The sequence below is a fragment of the Echiichthys vipera genome, assembly GCF_963691815.1.
Source record: "Echiichthys vipera genome assembly, chromosome: 16".
Classification (NCBI taxonomy): domain Eukaryota; kingdom Metazoa; phylum Chordata; class Actinopteri; order Perciformes; family Trachinidae; genus Echiichthys; species Echiichthys vipera.
In genome coordinates, this window is record NC_139841.1 from 9,564,324 (window position 1) to 9,586,570 (window position 22,247).

Genomic DNA, 22,247 nt, shown 5'->3' on the forward strand with positions numbered 1-22,247 from the left:
TCATTCTTTCAGATCAGTGTCGGAAGTGTCTGTAAAAGCAAAAAACATGAAATCACTTAAGGTTTAATTTGGTTTTATTGAAATGATAACAAGGGGACACCTTAGAAAGTGTCACAGAAGACGTAAAGCGTTTGTAAAGCAGCAAAGCGCTGGGTTCCCATTTAAAGTTGGCTGTCACCGCATCACACAAGCTTTCCTGGGCATCAATCTGTGACATTTAATAAAAAATAAATAGAAGAGGCATCTAAAACTGAATGTGCAAACAAGTTATCTACTGTATAAAGGCATCCTTACACTGGAACCTGGTACCTTTTTTTAAAAATAGGTTTACTGTAAACTAGAAGAAAGAATATTAAGGCATTGGCTGTATTGCTTTTTTAAAGCGGCATTTTCTTGGCAGTGAGTTTTCCAATGTTGCATCATTACATTTCACTAGTAAACAGGTTTTATTGTCAACATAAAATAAATGTGAAAAATTGGCTTCAAAAAAAGTATCAGACTGTATTTAGTGCAAACCCTACGGGAAGCCTGTGTATGTGTTAAAGCTCTATTGCTGTTGATTGAGACAAAGTGAATGGAAACGCTGCTATATTCACCTGTATCCCTTAAAACAACAGGAAGTTTTAAAAGGTTTGAGCGTATTGGCAGCTAAAAAAGTCTCATGATTGGAGCTCAGTGCTTGCGGCGGAGCAGAGGGGTCAAAGATCAGGGCTGATAGGGAGAGAGGGTCAGGTGAGATCTCACAGGGCCAGGTCAGCCATGGCGCGCTCCAGGGGGTCGCTGGTCCAGTACTCGTGGTCCCAGCCCAGGAACCAGCCGGTGAAGGTGGGCGGCTCGAAGCCCTGCTTGATCTTGACGATGGGCGTCCTGCGGTCTCTGTTGGCCGGATCTGTCTCGATGTAAAGGACCGCTGAGGAAGCCGAGGAAACGCTTGAATTACTGCTAGTCATGGTGTAAACTTAAATGACAACATGGCAGAAAAATGTGTTTTTGCTAAACAAGCAGAGAGGGAATCAGAATCAACTCTTTTAAATAAGCTCTGTGTCATGGCAACGAGGGCCGTGTGTGACCCGTTCCGCGTGATCTTTCGACCTCACACGATTATTTTTATTTTATTTATTTGATTATTTCTGGCATGTCAGTTAGATAAATCAACATCACACATTATCTTAGTTAACTATTCACATGAGCGAAAGGGAAAGTGGGAGAAGCAAAAGCCCCCTTGATTGCGGTTAGGAGAGGTCTTCAGGCAACGGGTCTCTCAAGGGTTTTCCTAAGTTTTCACAAATCCACTATTAACACTCAGACACCACTGGCATTTCCCTTTTTTGCCCCTGAAATTTTGCTGGTCAAAATTAGTCTAACTCTTTCGTTCCACCTACTGTGTATAAGGTATCATATCTTAATAATACAATGAGCTTTTCCCCCCAGATGTCCTTACCAGACGCCATCGCTTCAGTCTTCTCTTCCTCTTGGGCCTCATTTCCAATCCAGACGAACACCTAAAAGTGGGAACATTTTATACACATTTGTTCTATTGCTTGCAGTGACTCTGCACTGAATCTGTACGGTGCATTTAAGCAGTCAGCGGTCTGGTTTCCTTACCTGCTCCCAGGTGTCCAGGATCATGACATCATCAGTGGCGAGGTCGTCTTGGGTCATCTCCCCAGGTACCTCCTCAATCTGAGAGGAGGAGAAGGATTTAGTGGAGCTTTATCGATGTTGAATGGGTTTTTTTTATGGTGAAAACTGTCAAACTGAGTTCTACAAAGTATACAGTCATTGGGACATTATTTTGGAGAGGCAAGTTGTTAATGACTACGAGATCTCTCCAACCCCAACTACCTACAAGGTAATTTAACAGAAGGGTTGGCTTCTGTGAAATGCTCCTTTAAAAAGAGTGCAGCAGCAGCAGAGGGAGCTCAAACCAAACACTCACAATGAAGTTTCCAGTCTTATTGGAGCAGGCAAAGAGTCTGGGTGGGTGAGCGTCCATCTTGTCCTTCAGTCTGGTCGAAGTGCGATATTCTGCCTTTCCTCCCAGAGCCTCCCAGAACTGATCTGTGACGAGGACAGACACACTTCAAATTATTATAGTCGTGTACATTAAAACAAGCAAAAAAAAAAAAGAATATACACACATAAAACCCTTCAGCCAAAGACAGGAGAGCAGGAGGAAATGGCTAGCCTGGCTCTCGCAGAAGGTTCAAAGAAAAGCTCACTCATTAACAAGGTGTATCTCCTTTGTTTAATCCGTAGAAGTGTAAGAAGTTAAGACAACACATCATGTGTTTGGGGGGGTATGTGCTGCTAACAGGCTAATAATTAGCTTTGTATTTAGCGGACGGACGGGAGCGGTATTGATCGTCTCATCCAACTCTCAAGAAAGCTTATATTAGTGTGTATCATGTAGAACTATTGTCTTAAAGCTGCGTTAATGGCAGAAGACCTAGCTGAAATAGTACCTTAAAGTCGTTATGGCTAACTCACTAGCAGACAGACACAGATGACATTAGCATTTATCTGGAGTCCAATATTCACTCTCTGTTTAGCTCTGGTTTGGTTTCTATTAACTCCTAAGAAAAGTGTGTGGCTCTTTAGCTGCTAAATGCTTGACTACATGTTTACTAGCTAGTAGCTAACTGTCTGCTGTTTGGTGCTGAGCAGGTAGCATACGGTTAGTTTATCACTAAGTGCTAATTCACTGATGAAAGCGCTGAGACTTACAGTAGATCTGCTGTAAAACAAAAACTATGTAAAGCTGCACAGTTGAATTCTGTCGGTTTGTCACTATTTTATTTGATGTTACAGATATGTATTAGTGACGCTTTAAAGACATATAAAATTGATTTTCAATAAAGGTGAAATTTGAAACAGAATGTGAGAAAATAGCAGGCATAAGTGTCAAATGTAACTACCATTACCATACTGTTTTACGCATCACTTTCCCCGCCACTAAATCCAACGTGTTTCTTGATACTGCAAACTCTCTTTGAATAAGAGAGGCTGCAAACTAAAGCTCACAGAAATAACATGTCAAATTTATGTTCTGTTGTCTGCAGCAGCCCTCGACTGAGGCCGGTCCTGAAAAACAGTGTTTATGAAAAATGTAATCTGTTATGTTTTAGCCTGAGGTTTTCTATTTGAACTCGTAGCAGAGAATCCAATTTCTTCTCGAGCTTTGAAAGCGAAGCACAAGAACGTCTAAAGGAGTGATGCAATTAAGTCTGCTTTGTATTAATATGGATGAACACTAGCACGTAGCCTACCTTAGCTGACAAAAGGAAAACAATTTAGCTTCACAGTCAAGTGCTATTCTAACAGCTTGACCGCAGTTTGTAGTCGACCCAGGAGAACATTAACTAGTATTGTTATTGTGCGTTCATCACGTTTCCTCACCAGCCTCTCCTCCCTCAGACAGCTCAGAGGCCGACACTCCCAGGATGTCACACAGCTGCTGGGCTCCCTGCTTCTCTGTGTCACTGGCACCCACGCCCACCCACTGGAAGGAGCCTCCGGGGGTCACCAGAATAAAAGCATCGTTGGAGTTCAGGTTGGATGATGCTGTGTCGAGCTGCGTGGGCGCGGAGACATTATAGGTTAAGAATAAGGTGACTTAAACTCTGTTAGTGTCAGACTCTCAGGGTTTTCCAGCGTACACTCAGTCAATGTACATGAACAAATACATTTTTTATTTTTCACTTATTCGTTTTCACAGACTGTAGAAGATCCCCTTCTTTTTTGGGCGATGCTGGTTAGTATTAGGCAAAACCAGACCTGTATGGTTGTATGGCAATGTACAGGTTATAATACGGACAACCATAATTAAACATCAACAGTTTTAGTGTGGTGAATATTATAATGTTCAATCAAAGCGCTGGGGTGCAACAAAGTCATGAAAAGAAGATTAACTGGACAATTTGACAGTGACGTAACGGTGTGAAAAGTGTCCTTTTGGCATATTTGCTAACTAATATCGATAAACTAAGCTATTTCGTCTGTTACATTAATGATTCATCCCAGTAGAAAGTAAAAAGTGAGTAAAAGTTTAAAAAAAAAACATTCTAACACTGCTGTAAGATTCATTTGTAGCCATTAACCATTTTTAATAAATTTTCACAGACATCAATAATAATTCATTAAAAAAAGGGAGACCAAAAAAACCCAAGATAATACAGTTTTTATGTTTTAAATCAAAACAACCTTGATGGCTAAATATTAGACAAAATGTCTTATGCAGTAGAAGCCTGTCTGAAAACTGCTGTACTAGAAAAGTGTGTGTGTTTTTTTGTTTTTTGTTTAACTCTGCTGCAGACATGTTTAAAGACGATGCTGGTGCTATATTTTTCTTCAAAATAACCCGACCCAAAGAGCAAAAACATGAATGAATATCCCATACCTTGCAACTTTTCAACCCCGTCTGTAGCACCCGATAGTTACAACTGAACACTTCAGAACGGCCCACAAATATCTAGCTCCATTTCTTTAAAAAAAAGACTCATTACTTTCCTAAAAGAATGGTCACTGTAGTTTTAGCAAGCAGCAGTAAATAGGGCATTTGTTGGGGACTATTTTCAGCTGTGGATTAATACACATTTGTAATCTAATGAGTGTTTCCAGCAGCAGTACGGTGTGTGTTCGGGATAATAAAGGAAAATGTCAGTGAGTGCAACAGTGAGACTCACAGTTTTTGCATATATCAGATTTGAATATACAGAAAATATTTGTTAATACTGTGGAATCAATTTATTGTTGTTTTTTTCGTGATTTGTTGACGGTAAGAATAATATAAAATATCACCAGGCTTATCTTTTAAAATCGCCTGCTTCAGTGGTAACGTTAGAAAGTGAACGGCGTATGTTGTCTTACCTCCACAGCTCTGGTGTGTCCCGCAGAGTTGGAGCGCACCTGGAAGAGTCGACTCTCTGCAGGAGCGGACTGACCTCCGTCTCTGGACGTTCCTCCCTTGTACACCACCATGGGCTGTCCTCCGAACAGACTCATCAGATGGGCCGGCTCTTTCCCCTGCACCACCCTCACCTGGGAGACAAACAAGCATGGTAAACAGAACAATGATAAAATGTTTTGTACAGTACATCAAAAGCCTCATGTGTTTTGAATATGTGAATTATCCTGAGGTGGTGCAACCGCATCACTACAGACAAAGTGCCTTGTTGTGCCTTGTGAAATGTCAACAATATGGGACACATATATGCTGCAATCCCGTCTTCAGACACAAGATGACAGCATGTGTCTGAGCCACGTGTTCACTATCTGTGCCACATGCTAGTGAGAGTCAAGGTTTGTGAAATTAGGACACTGAGCGGTGACGCAGGTTAGGTCTAACACAGACAGTATTGTAAGTCTCTTTGGTCTGCAGCTTGTATCATAAACATTTATGTCTGTCAGCTCTTCTACCGAACCAGTCATCACAGCAAATCATGCTAATCCTGGAAACATGGAGGAATGATAAATAACCATTAAAGGGTTTACACACCGTAGTCTGCAGCCGTACATGCCCATTTAACTATAAACATTCCCAGCGGTCCTAACTCTTTATGCAGAGTAGGCAGGATTTATTGTCAGCCAGTTTTGCTCGTCTCCAAACAGAACAAAAGTTATGTTTTAGTTTTGTGATATTCATTCAAATCCATGGTCAAATGATTGTCAGATCCTCATTTTGGTTGCTAAAATGGTTGCACATTCTCCACTCAGCAACCAGTCACAGCCCTCATAAAACCTTGCTTCAGCTTCTAACCAAAACTACAAACTGTCAGACCGAAGAACAGAGAACTAATACATAAGCTCAAGTGTCATTTTTCAACGTTTGCTTCTGTTCCGTAGGTTGAGCAAATATTAACTTTTGTTGCGTGTCGTGGTTGTCGATGTAACTTCCTATTTCTGGGCAATATTGTGAAGATGGGATGCCTCTCTCTCTCTCTGGGTTTTGAACATCAATACCTTGTTGGCACCAACCAAAGCACGTCTGTACCACAAAGAATATAAAACTGTTGAATTCCAAAATTCATTGCTGGGATTCAGTCTTTACTTGATAGTCTATACTTATTCTTTACTAGATATTTACTGATGTTAAGCCAATTTTATATTTCTTCTGTTTAGACATTTATTGAGATGTTTGCAGTGTTGTTAAAGGGGGATATATTGGCAGAAAATGGAATAAAATATTCAGAATTCCATGTCTGACGTGGGTTGTTGGGAGGGATAGCGCGATTCATGTTGGGGTTTTTCTGTGTCTGTTTGTGTCTGTGGTTTAAAGCAGATATACTGTACAAGTACTATACCTGTTTATGTGTTCTTGTCTGCAAAATCCAATAAAAAAAGTTGGAAAACAATATATATTTAGAATTGTGTTTTCATTATTGTATAATCACTTGAAACTAAGAATCGTTGTGTTGGAATTAGCCATTCATATCTACATACAATGTTTCTACAGTAGCCCAGAGGGGACAAACCAAACACTGGCTCTAAAGTACAGCACCTCACCTGATTCTCCGACATGCCTGGAAAGGGAGGCGAGGGGAGGGGTATCCAGTTGGTTGCAAAGTGCAACTTCACAGCTAGATGTCACAATATCTCACAGACTGGTGTGTTTTATAGAAAAACCTGTCTATTTTCCTAATAGTATCATTTTGTTTTTTTGTCCCAAAACTCACGCATTGTCTCAGTGTTAGTATCATCGAAACATTCAGACGATACCCAGCCCTGGCCGAGTAAATTAAAGGTGAGTTAAGTTTGAAGTTGAAGTTTGTGAATACAAGAGTGTCAAGACGTGTGCAAGACAGCTGTTCTCTATTGTGACAGCGAGAGCAAGGAAACATCTGGATAATACAAACACGACATCCGCAGATGTTTCCACAATGAATGGACTAAAACAGGAACGTACAGGATCGAGGCTGGTTCTGTGGGAGTACGCGTGTACAGTGAGTATACGTTCTGAAGTTTAACTGAAGCCAATATGAGGCTTCAGTAGTTTGAGTTAGAGGTAATTAGAACATAGGTATTTTCCAAAGCTCCAGTCTTCCTCTGTCCTCAAACACACACACAGTCATGCCACAGCACACACACACACACACACACACACAACATGAACACTAAGGTTGTACATGCAAAATGAAGACACGCATGAGGAGTGAAGTGCAAATGCAGAACATAGAACAGAATGAAGACTCACATGAGTACAGAGCCAGGACTCACTATGAATAACGCAAAGCTTAGACTGAGCTGCACAGTTCTATCCAAACTATAAGATGAGCACTCACTGATTAGGTTAAGTTCAGTCGATTCATTAGTTAAGTCACCGGGATGTTGCTCTAACATCCTGTCGGAGCAGAGTTTGTAAACAGGGCTGTAATTTATGTGGAGCCGACAGAGTTGGCGACAGAGGAGCAGGGAACCTCCTACTCACATCCCAATCGGAATGTCCTGTTTGTTTTCTCAATTAACACATTCATCCAGTCTTAAAGGAGCCGGAAAAATAGAGACAACGGCACCTTTCATTCATAGTTATCGGGAAGGTGTGAAAAGAAGAAAATTTGATATTTTTTGTCACTGGCTCTGGACAAATATCTGGAAGGATTAGGAGCAGGGAAGGGAAAGACAATACCTGAGTGGTTATAGGAGCACCGACAACCTGAAGACATAGAAAAGGTGGGAAACCAAGGAGGACAGAAGCAGCAGTGGGGAGAAACAGTGAGAGGATGTAAGGTCAGAGAGGGGCTGACTGCGCTGAGTACGCCAGAGGACAGCAGAGACTTTAATACCGTGAAAGATGACGTGAATATAAGCTCATGAAAACTAAAAGACACTAAAGGAAAAATGTGTTTCACCTGCACGGGACCGCCACCGAGCTCGTCATCCAGCTGGGCCCCGAGGATCGCACAGGCCCCGATCTCATCTTGACTGGAGTCTGCACCCTGCCTGGGAGACAGTGTGAATGCACAGTCATTACACTAAACAGGGGATGAAAAGGTCGGACTATTCCCGAGGTAAAATAAAGGTCGATAAGAAAATCAACATCATGGTTGAAATGTTTGATGCTTAAACTTTTATTTTAACATTGTTGGAAATCGAGCTTTCTTGTTTTATTTCTAACAACACATAATATTTATATATTAAAGTTAGAATCCGTAAAATTTGAGATACATGTTTCTAGTGGCCTCTTCCGCAGTGAGATGTAATTGCGGGCGAGCCTCTGGGACCTCATCTCCCAGAGTTCCTTTCTTCAGCCTCTTTCGTTCTTTCAGAGCCCTCCATCTTGTCACGGTCGCTATGCTTCTTGATTATTTGCCCTTCTTTACTTCGATTAGTTTTTGTTTTCTATTTCTTTGGACTGGAAGTTGAACGGTCTCCTCTGTCTGTTGGTCCTCCACTGTGAGTCAGCAGTAATGAAATTAACGCTGGCCAAACACAACAGAGCGAGCCTGACTTTGAAGTTGGAAGTACCCTGACTGAGGTAAAAAAGCGCTGCATATGGATTTTGCGCTAGAATGTCGCCACAGACACTTGAATGTATTTTTTTTAGGGCAAAACAGCAAAAAAAGTGCTTTTATTAGTGGGTCATATGATCAATCACCATTGTTTTAACTCACTCTTTGAAAGATAGTCATTTAAAAGACAATGAACTAGATGAAAATTTTATAACTTTAAGAAATGCTTGATATGTTTTGCATATGAAGCCTTAAAGCTGCAGTGCAGAGCTTTTGTCCCACCCCTTTAACATTGTCGACATGCTTAAGAAAGGTAGTGGGATTCCTAATAACGCAGTGTCGCTATGGTCCCTCCTCCCTTACTGCCTGTCATTGTAATGGGTAGTTAGGCTGTGAAGAACTGTAACAGTGGAAAAAGGTTGATCCAGGGCACTTCATGTTCTTTTGTACAAGATCTCGCTCATTTTTAACCTTTAGGGAATAGGCTATGGCTATCCAGACCCTATCAAGTCAATGTCTAACCTCAACCATATACCCACATGTGTAGAACTAATCGTGTTACCTGATGTTATGGTTGAGTAAATAAACTACTTGTTCTGGGTACAAATAAGCTGTAGTCATAATGTCATAGCGCTACTAGTGGTCAAAATACCACAGGGTGCCTTTAACATCAAGTTCTCCTTTTCCTACATCTCATATTCACAATTTAAGTGAATTTAAGCGATAAGTAGACTTACCACATGTAGATAATGTGTCCCCGGCGTCCTCCATGACTGTAGTTATACAGGATGATGTAGCTGTCTCCTCCGTAGAACTGTCCATGTGTGGACGGATCCACCTCGACCTTGTCGGAGCCCTCAATACGCCAGATCTTTCCAGAAAGATATAAAAACAAGTTCAGGGACAATGTTTTATCCCCTTTAGTACAAATGACATGGATATTACATTATTACATCACATCTACAGCACCCCAGATCATCGAGTAAGTATAAGTTCGTACAAATGTCCAGTCTCTGCCCCCTCACCTGTTTCTCTCCGCTGCCGTCATCCACCATGCCATGCTGGGCGGCCATGGCAGGGGAATCATGCAGACTGGATGCGTCGAAGGGCACCTTCTCGATCTTGGCGATGCTGTTGGCAATGTAGGCAATGCCCAGGCCCACTGTCTGATCTTTGTCCCGCCAGTTTTTGAAGAACTGTTTGAAGAGCGGCGTCTCGCCCATCTCTGGCAGGATCTGCACCTGAGTGTGTTTGGGGTAACCCATCTTCTTGATGAACTCGTCTGCTGCTTTCATCGCTTCCTTTCGCTCATCCATGTTTGCGTCTTTGCCTGTGAGCAAGAGAAAATATAGCCGAGGTAAGAAGTACTTAATCAAGCGAGACTATATACTGTATAAAAATTAAATTGATATATGAGTATTTTAATTTTGAAACGGTCAAAAAGCATAGTTTTTGAGTTGTATGACAAGCTAACAGTGGGGGTGACTGCAACAATATCCCCTTTTTCTCAATGCTAAAATGTCAAATAACATGTCATGAATGAAGCTTTTTAATTAAAGGAGTATTTTAACATCTTTGGAGATTTAGTTGGGTGAAATGACTAACAACACTCTCATGTCTGCAGTAAATATGAAGCTACAGCCAACCGCTGGTTAGCTTAACTTAGCTTAACTTAGCTTAACTTAGCTTAACTTAGCTTAAACAATGGAAGCAAGGGGAAATAGCTAGCCCGACTGTCCACCTACTAGCACCTCTGATATTTACTATTATCACAATATATCTTGTCTGTTTAATCCGTACAAAAAATGTAAAAAAAAGCAGCAGTTGCCTGGCAAGGACTGGGTAGTCTCCAAAGACTCCAGAAAGTCACTGCACTGGCCAAAAACTAGACATAACACCAATATAAAGCAAAAATGTGTCTTTTCTATTTTGTACAGATTCACCATACAACATTTTAATTACTGAGCTTTAGAGGTGCTTTTTACCTGGACTGACCAACTTCCAACTTTGCGCTAAGCTAAGTCTCTCCTGACTGGTGGTATCCATCTTCTCATCTAACTCTTAGCAAGAAAGCAAATGAGATTGTTTACTAAAATTTTAAAATATTATTGATTCAACTTGAGGAAAATATTCTACTATATTGTAGTCGAAAGGTTTAGCATGTGTACAGAGATTTTTGGCATAGCAAATGGTCTATGTTTTGCACAAAATATGCTGTACCTAGGGGGCTTAAACTCGTTATATGTCAAAGATGCTACATATTGGACATTGCCCAAAGCCCAAATTACGTTTTTTCTGAGACCTAGCTATGAGAAGTTGAACCTTTGCTCACCGTTACTGCTCAGAATTGACCGCACAATATATATATACTGCAGAAGGAGCGCCCTGCACTCACCTTTCCAGACAAAGATCTTGCCATCGGAGCCGTGGTCCAGAATGAAGCAATCGCCGGACTCCAGGGCGTTTTGGGCGAACGGGTTCTCTGCTGCCACCAGTGCGATGGTCATGCCGCCGCTGGCATTGGACACCTGCAGCAGGGGATGAAGGAAGAGAGAGGTTGAGAAGTGACATTTTGTGTCACTTTTTCTGAGAATTAACAATCCAGGAGAACAAGAGATTCATTATACGAGAGATATTAAAGAGAAAAAGACAGCATGTGTTTTCCGGGGTGTTCCCACTTCTCTCACCTTGTAGAGTTTGGCCATCTTCCTGTTTGATGCATCAGCTTTGATGTCATCAGAAACTCCAGCAGGCAGATCTGGTTTAGGGCCTAACACCTGAGGACAGAAGCAGACGTTTTAACCCACAGAAGACATATTGAGACTTCACTCGTCCTCATAATTCACACATCTCACCTCTAACATCTTCTCTCTCTCCATCCCCTCGTCACAGACGTAAACTCGGGCCCTCCCGCTGCGCTCGTTGTCACGGATACCCTTAGAGACCTGAGTAGCCTTCAGCTTCTCAAAGCGGTTGCTCTGGGAGCCACACCACTGGTAAATCTCCTGAACAGCAAGGAGAAGAGCAGAGGGTGCAAAGAAGGTGAATAGAGTGGAATGACAGTGACGTTTTGTGTTTTACAAAAATGAAGACGACTTTACCCATCATCCTTATAGCTTCCAGTTGTTGAATGAATTGTACATAATGTATTTTTGGCCATGTAGTATGGAAGCCCTCTTTCACAAATGGAATGAAAACAGAAAAAAAAACTTGCAAACATTATAATGAGAACCTTTTTCTAACATTAGAATAATGACTAAGTATCTCAAATAATGGCTGAGTATCTAAAAATAATGACTCAGTATCTTACATAAACATTAACACATTGCGAAAAATAATGGGATAACACTACCAAGTCAATATTTTGATGAGTCATTATTTTTAAATACTAGGCCGTGAAAGTTACTCATCATTCTGAGATACTAAGTCATTATTTTGAGAAGGTTTGTAATTATAATGACTAACAGGATTTTTTTTGGCAGAAATGAGCTTCCATAATGTAGCGTATGTCTAAAAAAATCCACTTTGGTAGTGACGATCACATCATATTATTACGTATATCTAATATTTAAAAGCTTCATATGCTCAGTGCGACTCACAGCCCCCAGGTCCAGGATGAAGCAGTCTCCCTGGTTGAAGCTGTCCCAGCTGACCGCCACCTCCGTTGCTCGGACAGAACGCCGACCTTTGACCTGGAGCACCCGCTGCATGACCACCTCGTTAGTGACGACATGCTTGAACCCAGACGCCACGCCCCCTTTCTGGAAGATAAGGGTTGCATTTCACAATAAAATACCTGCCTTTTAAGGTCCTATGGGTCTGACCTCAACAAAATAAAATATATATTAGATATTGGAAAATAAACAAGATTTTAAAAATAATGGTGTCCAACCAACTAAATCTTCTTTTTTAGGAATGATAAAATGCAGTTTGTGCTTTAAAATATGAATATAATATAAAATATGTAACCTTAGAAATGTAATTTAACAGACAGAAATCCCATTTTGTAAATAACATTTCTGATACATGATCCCAGGTTTAAAATGCACAAAAAACAAACGCAAAAATCTTTAAAAAATCTTTTATCGTATTTATCATATATATATATATATATATATATATATATATATTTTTATATATATATATATATATATATATTTATTTATATATATATATATATATATATATATATATATATATATATATATATATATATATATATATATATATATATATATATATATGTTGCAGCTATAAACATGACATCTCACCATGTATTTGATTCCAGACTTAAAGTAGCCAAGAAAGGTTTTGGACTCGTGTCCCTGGACCTCACGGTACTGGATGGGTTTTCCCCCCAGGAAGTCGTCCATTTGGACTGTAAAGATGGCTGCTGAGCCCCTCTCATCCTGGGTGCAGAAATCACCTGCACCAGAAGAACCACAGATGTACTCCATATTAATCCTGCTCCTTGTTTTATCTCAGCCGTCACACAGTACATCTAGCCAGAGAGTCACATTTTGTGTTTGACGAATTCCCTCACAGTGGGACACATCCCAGCCGACACATTTATATATGTAACATTATTCTATTTCTGGTCACACACAGTAGTTCAGCAGCATGTGGAAGCGTTACATCAGATCCTGTTTAATGGTAAATGCTGTTTCCATGATCGACCGAGCTCATTTAAAGGACATAAAATCAATCAAAAAATACATGGCTCAGCTCTTTGCCACCCTGTTTGCTTTTAGCTAAAACAGCATACCCAGTCAGACACTCTGTCTTTCATCAATTCTCATATACAGGACTGATCAATCGATCGTGGCTGCTCCGAATACCAATTTGACCTCAATGACATCAATTTGAACTTTGATTAGAAAGTGAAAATGACCTGTTACATGTGATGTCTCTGTCCAGTGAATATCCTGTATGACTACATGGTTGAATATGATCCTACGTCAAAACCCCCACTTAATAAAAACTTAAGGCTGTTTTTCCTTATTTCGTAAAACTTTCAAAAACTGACATTATTAATATGCGTGGTTTTCTTCGAACAGCTGTATTCAGAACACCATATCTGTGTCCGCATCAACTATACAAAAACCCAACATGTCTTATAGGTGAAAACTAGCTAGAACCAGAACATCAGGGGTACATTATGAGGTTTATGATGGTTGAGAAAATCTCAGCTGTGAAACTCTGCTGTGTCCTTGTAAGCCTTTCGAGTTCGATCACAAAGCACATCCGTCACAATTTTAGAGGCTGATCAGAGTGAACAGGATGAGACGCAGCAGAGACTAAAACACAACAGCAGCAGTAACCACAGCTTTGTCTGTAAATGTAGTGTCTGTTATTTCAAAATGCAAGGACAGAAGGCTTTTGCCAACATCGTTTTCACTTCTCATCCTCCTAGGGTCAATACTTCACATGCATTGATTGATAAGTTCATTTGTTGCTGCCTTGAAATAGAATCCCTATTTTCTCATAAGCATTTTTTTTTGCTTATGCATCATTGACTTGAAAATAGCACACTCACATAATTAACTTAACTTTTTGGAGAGCTTGTGTACACAGCTTTCATCTGATTCATTTGATCACAAAGAATGAAAAATGTAAAAATGCAGATGTTCCCTTTACCTCGGCTTGTTTCTCTGTTATAACACATCCTCACATCCATCCCGCTACACTCACCCAGCCAGAAGTGGAGGTCGTACTGCAGGTTCCCGGAGCGTTGTTTGATGGTGTTGAGGATGAGGTAGGCATCTCCCGTGTAAAATCCACCGTACAGGTTCTCTGGGACGGGCACCAGGTCGAAGTTCTCCACCCTCCACACCTGGAGGCCTGCCTTCTGTCCGGCCCGTTCAAACTCTGGGTGCTGAGCTGCCATCCTGCTTGCAGGGAAATCACAAATCTGAGATCTAGTGCTTTTCCACTATACAGGCCTAAACATACGTGCGTTACCGTGGAAAAAAAGCTGTGATTTTACGGATCAGGGGGCAAATACTACAGAGATAAGAGAGCTTGGTAATAACCTTTTAAAAGTGACACTGGGGCTCTCTATATGTGTGGTGTTTGCTCTGGAAAACCACTCCCCTTAAGGCTGAGGCGTTGCCATGGATACAAAGATAAAGTTTAGGGTTATAGTTAGATATTAATGGTACAGCGGGATGAGTCACTGGTGCCCTGTGCTCAGGGTGTTTCCTCCTGTGAGTAGGAATAGGAAGTCCAGGCCGTTATGACTCAGGCGTAGTCATAACTGAAACACTGTGTGTGATTATTTATAGGAAAAGATCGATGCATAACTAGACACTTTGCTCTACAGTCTGTCCCAACTTCATGAATTCAACCACAAATATGTGGACACCCTAGTAGGAGGTACGGCACGGAAAAAATCCTCTATCACAGTGTGTCATTTTGCTTTGTGCTTTTCCTTAAATGTCTCACCCATCTCTCTACGGCCTCACAGCACTTGGCATCACAGCACAGCCCTAACGTAGGAGTGCCATTACCAAGAAAACACCTTAAAAAGAATAATAAAATAAATGTGAAAATATAATGAAAAATTAGTAATTACAAAAATGTGGAAATATAAATAAAACGTATACTTGTTTTGTAAAAAAAGCTCCACCCAGAGCAGGATTTGTGCGTGCAGGAATTGACCACTCAGCCTAGGCAGGAGGGCCCGCCCAGAGGCAGCTGGTATGAAAAATAAATACATTAAAAATAAAAGGTTTAAATCTACAGAAATAGAGTAATCTGTATGCAATAATATATCTATAAATAAATATAGAGATATATTTAGTTTTTAGTCTTTATATTTCCACATTTTTATTGACTTAAATGTCTATTATTTATCCCTCTTTATATTTCCCTGTTTATTTTCTTATTCTTTTACAGACTCATTCTTTTTATGGCGCTCGTATGAATCCATACTAATGGACACACCCGCAGTCAGAAGCAAATTCAAAATCACTCACACCCAAACATACATGCACACAAAAATGCCACACACTTACTGCATATGACATATCTGAGAGCATTAAAGACATGTGGCGCCCAGTCAAGGGCTTCAAGTAGGTGTCTGTGCTGCACTGGAGCACAACCCGCTGGCCTCTCAGTAGCATGTGTGGATGTTTGAGATTTTTAAGATGGGAGTTATCCTGTTAAAAACTTTGATATGTGCGTCTGTAAACAGATTACAGAACAACCGCAAGCAGAAGTTTCTATAGAAGGCAGCATAACACTCGTACTTAAGTCTTTAGGTCATTATACTTTAATTACTTTGTTAAGTATTTCATAGATCTACTTTATTTATTCAAATTCTCCCAGAAGTAGACTACGCAAGTTTTTAATGAGGAAGAAAATACATTCCATACATAAATATTGACTCAAGAATACACAATGTGTTTTAGTGAGAGACAGCAAATTAACATAGCATTGTTTGTTGACAAAAGAAAAACTCCATAATGTGCCTTTAACCTGGTACGGATAACGTTATCATCTAGCTAAAGTGGGAGGAGCTCCGAGCCTCTTCTACACAAAGATGCTGCGATGCTGCCGTTAAGCAGATATGCTATTACGCCGCTTTGCTTTTTTTACACTGAATCTGAATGCCGGCTTAACGCTGCCCCCATTGTGTGATTTAACAGTAGAGAGCACGTTAAAGAGGCTTGATGTGTAACACAACAGCGTGTGTGTGCATAAAGTCCTGCCATGCCGGCTGTCTCTCTCACACAGGCGTCAGTTCGTCTCTGTGACGACCGCCTCTGCGGGCTTAACAGCAGAATAACTCTGTCAGCTGATAAAACCAAGATGATCCTGTCATATATTAAATTGCTGACACTTGTGTACTTTAACTTCAGTAAATTGAATGCACAACTTTTAATTGTACTGTATTTTTTCCACATTATGCTTTTGCTGCTTTTGTTTAAGAGAAAGATCTAAATTGGTCTTCCACCCGGCCACTGTTTGTGCTTAGGCTAACGTGCTCAATGCCAGATAACACAGTCCACACCACGGACCAGTCATTTTCATAAAATATGCAACAGTGAACAGATGAGATTTTGCAGTAAACTCCCCACCACAGCTTAACTGCATGCACAGAAAACACTGCAGAGAGAGCGCAAACAGTTTCTCTGAAGTGAAGCAGTGTTCTCAAATTAGATCCTGACCTCTCTGAAAATGGGCATCTGTGAGCCTTCACTGTGCATTTCTTCTTTAATTTACTAATTAACTCAAATGATGACGTGCTTGTTAGATTAAAACCATCATAGCCGCAAAGACCTGTTAACAAAGCTCAGGTTCAGGTGCTATAAAAACGATCTGAAAGTCTCGAGGTCATGTAGTTCAGAATGAACCCAGAATCCAGTTTTCCACAGGAATGCTCCTTGGACCAGCTGCCTCTCAGATTGCATGACTAACGTCCACACTGGAGCAAGAATCGCCCATTCTTCTTCTAGTCGGCCCACAAACATGGCAGGAATCTGCTCCTGACCTTGGATGAGGGAAGTGGCTCAGAATTCACATAACCAGGCCAACAATTGTGGGGTTCCTTTCCCCCCATTTCTGCCCTCCTCTTATGTAACAGTTAGATTCCTGAGGCAGTATTTTGATGCTATGGAATGCTTCTGGCTGGCTCAAAGAAGAATCATTTGGATGGACATTTGACATTAGAAGGAAACCTGAAAATATGTTCAGGTGTGGAACTAAGGTGACCTAACCCATGTATCGCTCCCTTGTACCTCACAAGATGGACAGTGTACAGAGTCAAAACAGCTTGGTACCTTGGAGTCATACAAGGTCATGCACTGCCTGAACTTCAGGTTTGGCCCGAAAAAGAGAAACCGGGGCTGTTGGCGATTCCTCTGGGATCATTATAGCTTAATGGAGGATGTGGAAAACTGCATTTTCCTACAGTGGCTCTAAGGAGTGGAGTTTCTAGCCTGGAGAATCTTGAATGCTACAAAAGTCAGACAGCAAATCTGCAGCTTATGTGGCCTCACAGGAAGGTTTCAGTAAGCCTTAGACGAGTTTTGTACATTTGTCCTTAATTTAAACACATAAAGCCATAAATAAACAGCACTTTAAAGGAAATAGGCTTACACTGACACATTCTAAGGATTTTCTCAAGGAAACACTAAATATATTTAGGACAGTGATCAAATGTAAATACTTTTCCTTTCAGAGGGCCACCGACCAAGCTGACGTATTTGATGAGCTGGGATTGGGAAGGGGTTGATGCTTGGCTAAGTTTCCATGTTTATCAAAGTACAACCGGCGGAAAAGTTTCTGTTGGATCTCTGTTCAGGCCGGTGATTGGACAAAGTTGACCGAATAGTAAAGATAAGGTTTATCCCTGTGGGTAACAAAAATCTGGGTGTTTAACGGTGAAGTAAGCAACGCTACACCAAAGCCCTTCATGGTAGGATGTTCAACATGTATAGGTAGAGTGTGCTGTGTGTAACAGCGGGGAATTGATTCATGTTGTCTCCACACGAATGTCAGTTAATGAAAGGACGCCTTGTCATTTTTAAACTCAGAGGAAGGGCTCAACATTATGGAAAATGTGCTTTTATTTTTTTTCTCAGAGAGATGGTACCACTCTGATGTCAGTGCTGGAGCTGGTGACAGGAAGCGATTACCCTAGCTTAGCATAAAGACTGACAGCAAGGGAAACAGGATGCAGGTTTGAACATCTAAATGACATCTCAATTCAGTTGCTGCCACTTCCTCCAAACGGCTACTTCCGGTATATCTGGGAAACCATCGATAACTTTATGTTTCCAAACAACTGGTCATAAATCAGTAACAACCCTTTCTCAACTGATATACAACCATTCATTAACTGAGCTGACACACCCGGCAATAAGAAAACAGCTTGCATGCAGAGATTGGAGCTGAGCTTGAGGATCCTCATTAACACAGAGACGGATGTCCAGCAGACACATCCACTTGTATTTGAAGCCAAGCTCTGAAGGTAACACAGGGTATATTAATGCCTAAAAGTGTGGCCATGACGCAAACTTACAGCACAGATGCTGCACGCTGCATACAGAGCGGCTTTGTTAAAAATCCTGAAAAGTTGACTTGTTCAAGAAGTCTTTTCATCCGACAGCAGCAGAAGACCTTAACTCTGAAACATTTCACCCACTGAAAATATCCTTTCTTATTCTAAAGGCCTTTGTTTGTGTGGCGCTAAATAAATATGACTGCCTTTGACTGTGATCCGTCTGTCTACGCACATCAAAGCTGTGTTCTCCCACAGTTAGATACTTGTATCGCGTGCAACTTAATAAAGCAAACATCAGAGGGGGATTCACAGCATCTCATTCACCTCACACTTTGGAAACTCAAAGCAAGTGTTTAAAAATGTGATCACAACTGTGACAAAAGGTAGAAAACAAAAAAAATCAAACAGGAATGAGGGCGGAGGTTAGAGAATTAGATCTCGTTTTTACAAATTAGAATATTTTTATGGAAAGTTTTGTTGAATACACAGCAACAATTGACTAAAACAACATTAACCGTTATTTCTGGCAGCTCCAGGTTGGGTATAGTGACTCAGGCAGGGGTAGTTTGTGTGACTCAACACACACACGGCTACAAGCTTAAATAGAACAGGCATTTCTATTGGTTAGTGCTTCTTCTCGGGCGTGCTGCGAAAAACAGATGGTGTCTGCGAGGGTCTGCAGGCCACACCGCACCTCTGCAGGGCTGGAGGTATTCCTCCGATTTCTGCCCACTCACTGCAGGCTCTTTGCCCCTTTCCTCGCCTCCAAATAAACATGGAGTGAGTCTGTCATTCCAGCCTCAGTTATTTGCCCCCCTCCCCCATCTTTACCAGCCTCTCTTTTGTGCCTGCCTTCCCTTGAGGCCTCAAAACTTGATCCGCTGTGCAGATAGCAACAATGGGGTCATATGATATGATTTTTTTTTTTCAAAGCCCTTGTGATTTTTCTGTTGGTGTCCCACTTCAAAAGCAAAACACATATAAATCTGTGAATCTGAGAGTATGGACTTCTGGGCTGAGTTTCTCCCAAGAAAAAGAGATTCCTCTTTCAGGAGGGGGATATTCTTGATGACTAATTTTCTCCACGAATGCCACTCTCAGCCTTTCGAGGGCCGTGCAGCTGCCCTCCAGCTCGCTCTGGACTGATAGCATTCTGCACAGACTGCACTCTTTAATAGCCACTCTGCTTCCCTTTCATCTGTTTACACAGTGTAAGACAAAGACAATCAAAATGCTTGTTTATGACTATGTAAATAACCACTCTGATATACGGATGGTTATTACAGCATTTCAGGAACATTCTAGCTGAAACCAGTTCTGTTACTGAATTAATCATATCAAGCATAAAAACCCATTCAAACACAATGGCATCTTGTTTTATTGATGTTGTTATAAATAGACATTTATGCATTTAACATGTGATTGTACTTTATCCCTGCAGATAGTGTCATTTATCAAAATTACACAGCTTTGTTGAATTTTCAATTCTGATTGGTCAATTACAGCACTCTTCTGTTATTCAGAAATAACAGACTGTTGCTATGGATACAGTTTTGATCACAAGACTCTTAAGGACCACTTTAAATAAATAAAATAATATTTTGTGTCACAATATGGATTTCTTTGTAGCCATGTAAAAGGAGCAGGTTGTTATTGGGAATGAATCCCCTTCAGGGCGTCTGCTGTGGTTTAATTTGCAATAATAACCTGCTCGCTCTGCATTATTCCCTATACAACTGCTATAGTGATGCAGAGTTAAATGACAAGCAACGAGACACCATGTACGTTTTGAGTGAGAGGTGTGGCTTTTTCCTTCCTCAGCTGGAAAAAAACACATTGACTTTTTTAAAGTCAATGGGAAAAACCCAACTTTTCTGTTTGTAAATATTTCCTACAGCCATTTATACTCTGTCACTAACTTAATCTCTTCGAATGTGTGTTTTGATAGAGACTTTGAAAGTTGCTGCCTCTCGTAAACGATATTAAGGCTTAAAGAAGGGTCTTTCGTTTATGCCCAACCCAACAACGACCCATGAAACTTTCCAAAACATGACTCGTATGAACATTTTCTGGTTAACGTTAGTCAACTAACACTGTAAGGTTAGGGAAAGACTGCCTTGTTTGGAGAAACAAAGCCGAGCCAGTGTTTCTTATGCTATATTTCCATATGTAGTCAGGACTTGATATACAATGAAAGACAGTGATTTAAATACTGCACCAGCAGTTATAGATTACCTAGACATCCCACCAGACATTTTCTGACCTGCATATCCATCAAATCAATGTTAACTGGGTGTGTAACCCGACCAACACTTTTTGTCTGCAACCACTGCTTCTGCTACTGAAAGAGGACATGGAGAACAGTCATTGCATGACTGCATAACCACAAAAGGCTGATGTCAGTAGACGTAGACATAACCTAAGTTTAAATTGTTTAAAGACCTTTGCTCTCCGTGTGAGGACAGACTCTCAAACCTAGATTTTCTGGCTCCAGCCGCTGTCATACATAACAGTAACTTCAGACTCCAAAATGTCCCCTTCGACACTAGTCTAGACATTATTATGAGCCTAGAAAAGGCATTTTGAGACCTAGACATAAATTTGGACAATATGATCATACACAAGCATCCACACCAGTTCAGCTGTGCTGCCCTCTTGGACAGAAAGCGTGCAGACAGTTGTTTGAGGCTTATATCTAAATCTGAAGTGGGGCGTAGTACAGTAGGTTGGGTTCAGGCATCCCATAATCTCTGTCCAGCTGGCAGAGTGGATCTGACAGACATTAGGCTGCACTACACCATCTGACACACTCACTTCACGGCTGCTGTGCTGAATAACCACACACAGGATGTTGTGACTAACTTCCTAGCTGTTTCACTGTTTGGTTTGTGTTTCTATGGCAACCACAGATGTCCTTAAATAGAGAGGCGCATAATAGCATCTGAGGAAAATCTGAGATGCTCCAGCAAATGAATTGACCATTTTCCTGAGGGCTAATGCAGGAAAACACAGCCTGTTCCATGTTGCTTTGGGTTTGTTATCACATCACGGCAGCCTGAAGTCACTTAAAACACTTCATGTGATCTAGCATGAGACAAGTTTTAATGGAACCACTCACAGCATGTTTAGTCATCATTCAGGCTTTACTGCTGTCCATATAAGGCAGCAGCTGCGTTGCACTTTTGACAATAAAAGCAGGGTTTACGCTTCTTTCAATGAGCTGGACAAAACAAGAACTCAGGCTCAAGTGAAGCTCACATGCAGACAGAAACCAATCTGAATCCTCTGTTCCCCCCCAGCGTGTCAAACCTTTGTTCCAGTCTGGAAAGTAACGGTTCGTTTCATTGTTGCCCTATAATTAAGGGATCACATTACTATCCCGCAATCTCTGCGTAACTCTGTATTGTGTCAATGGGTAAAGTGGGTTTTGAACGTACCTGAACGCGTATAGGTTGTTATCGGTTGTGACGGGTGAAGACCTGACCTGAGCCGCGGTGAGCGCTTCTAGCTGCAACGGGAGCAGAGAGGCGTCGAGTCGGCGGTGCGGCGGAGTGCGGAGCCGCTGTTTATGCCTGTGGCCCGGGACACTCCCCGTTATGACACTCCCCCGGCCTGGCTGCTGCACCGCCTGCTGCACAGGGGCGGCCGACACATGGGCGCGCACACGCACACACTGATGTCTGCATGAATCCGTCTGTCTCGACCCATCTATTAATGACTCCTAAGACTGCCATTGTAAAGCTTTGGCTGCAATGATTTTGACCTTTTTCTTCACAGATAGTGTCATACAG

At 41.2% G+C, this 22,247-nt stretch overlaps 1 protein-coding gene across 2 annotated transcripts; it reads right to left on the minus strand.

Annotated features, from left to right (window-relative positions):
• Window positions 1–56: 56 nt before the first annotated feature.
• gsna (gelsolin a) lies at window positions 57–22,031 on the minus strand. 2 transcript variants are annotated; one of them, XM_083929463.1, is made up of 17 exons: window positions 21,894–22,031; window positions 14,139–14,335; window positions 12,719–12,873; window positions 12,047–12,208; window positions 11,303–11,452; window positions 11,135–11,224; window positions 10,843–10,975; window positions 9,473–9,777; window positions 9,185–9,318; window positions 7,848–7,938; window positions 7,625–7,651; window positions 4,870–5,040; window positions 3,400–3,574; window positions 1,940–2,061; window positions 1,606–1,683; window positions 1,442–1,502; window positions 57–910 (listed from the first exon to the last, which is right to left on the minus strand). In XM_083929463.1, the coding sequence occupies exons 2-17, from the start codon at window positions 14,332–14,334 to the stop codon at window positions 741–743; spliced, it is 2,220 nt and encodes a 739-aa protein (XP_083785589.1). In that variant the 5' UTR covers window position 14,335; window positions 21,894–22,031; the 3' UTR covers window positions 57–740. The 2 variants fall into 2 exon arrangements, with proteins under 2 accessions (XP_083785589.1, XP_083785590.1); XM_083929464.1 differs by lacking the exon at window positions 7,625–7,651.
• Window positions 22,032–22,247: the final 216 nt, after the last annotated feature.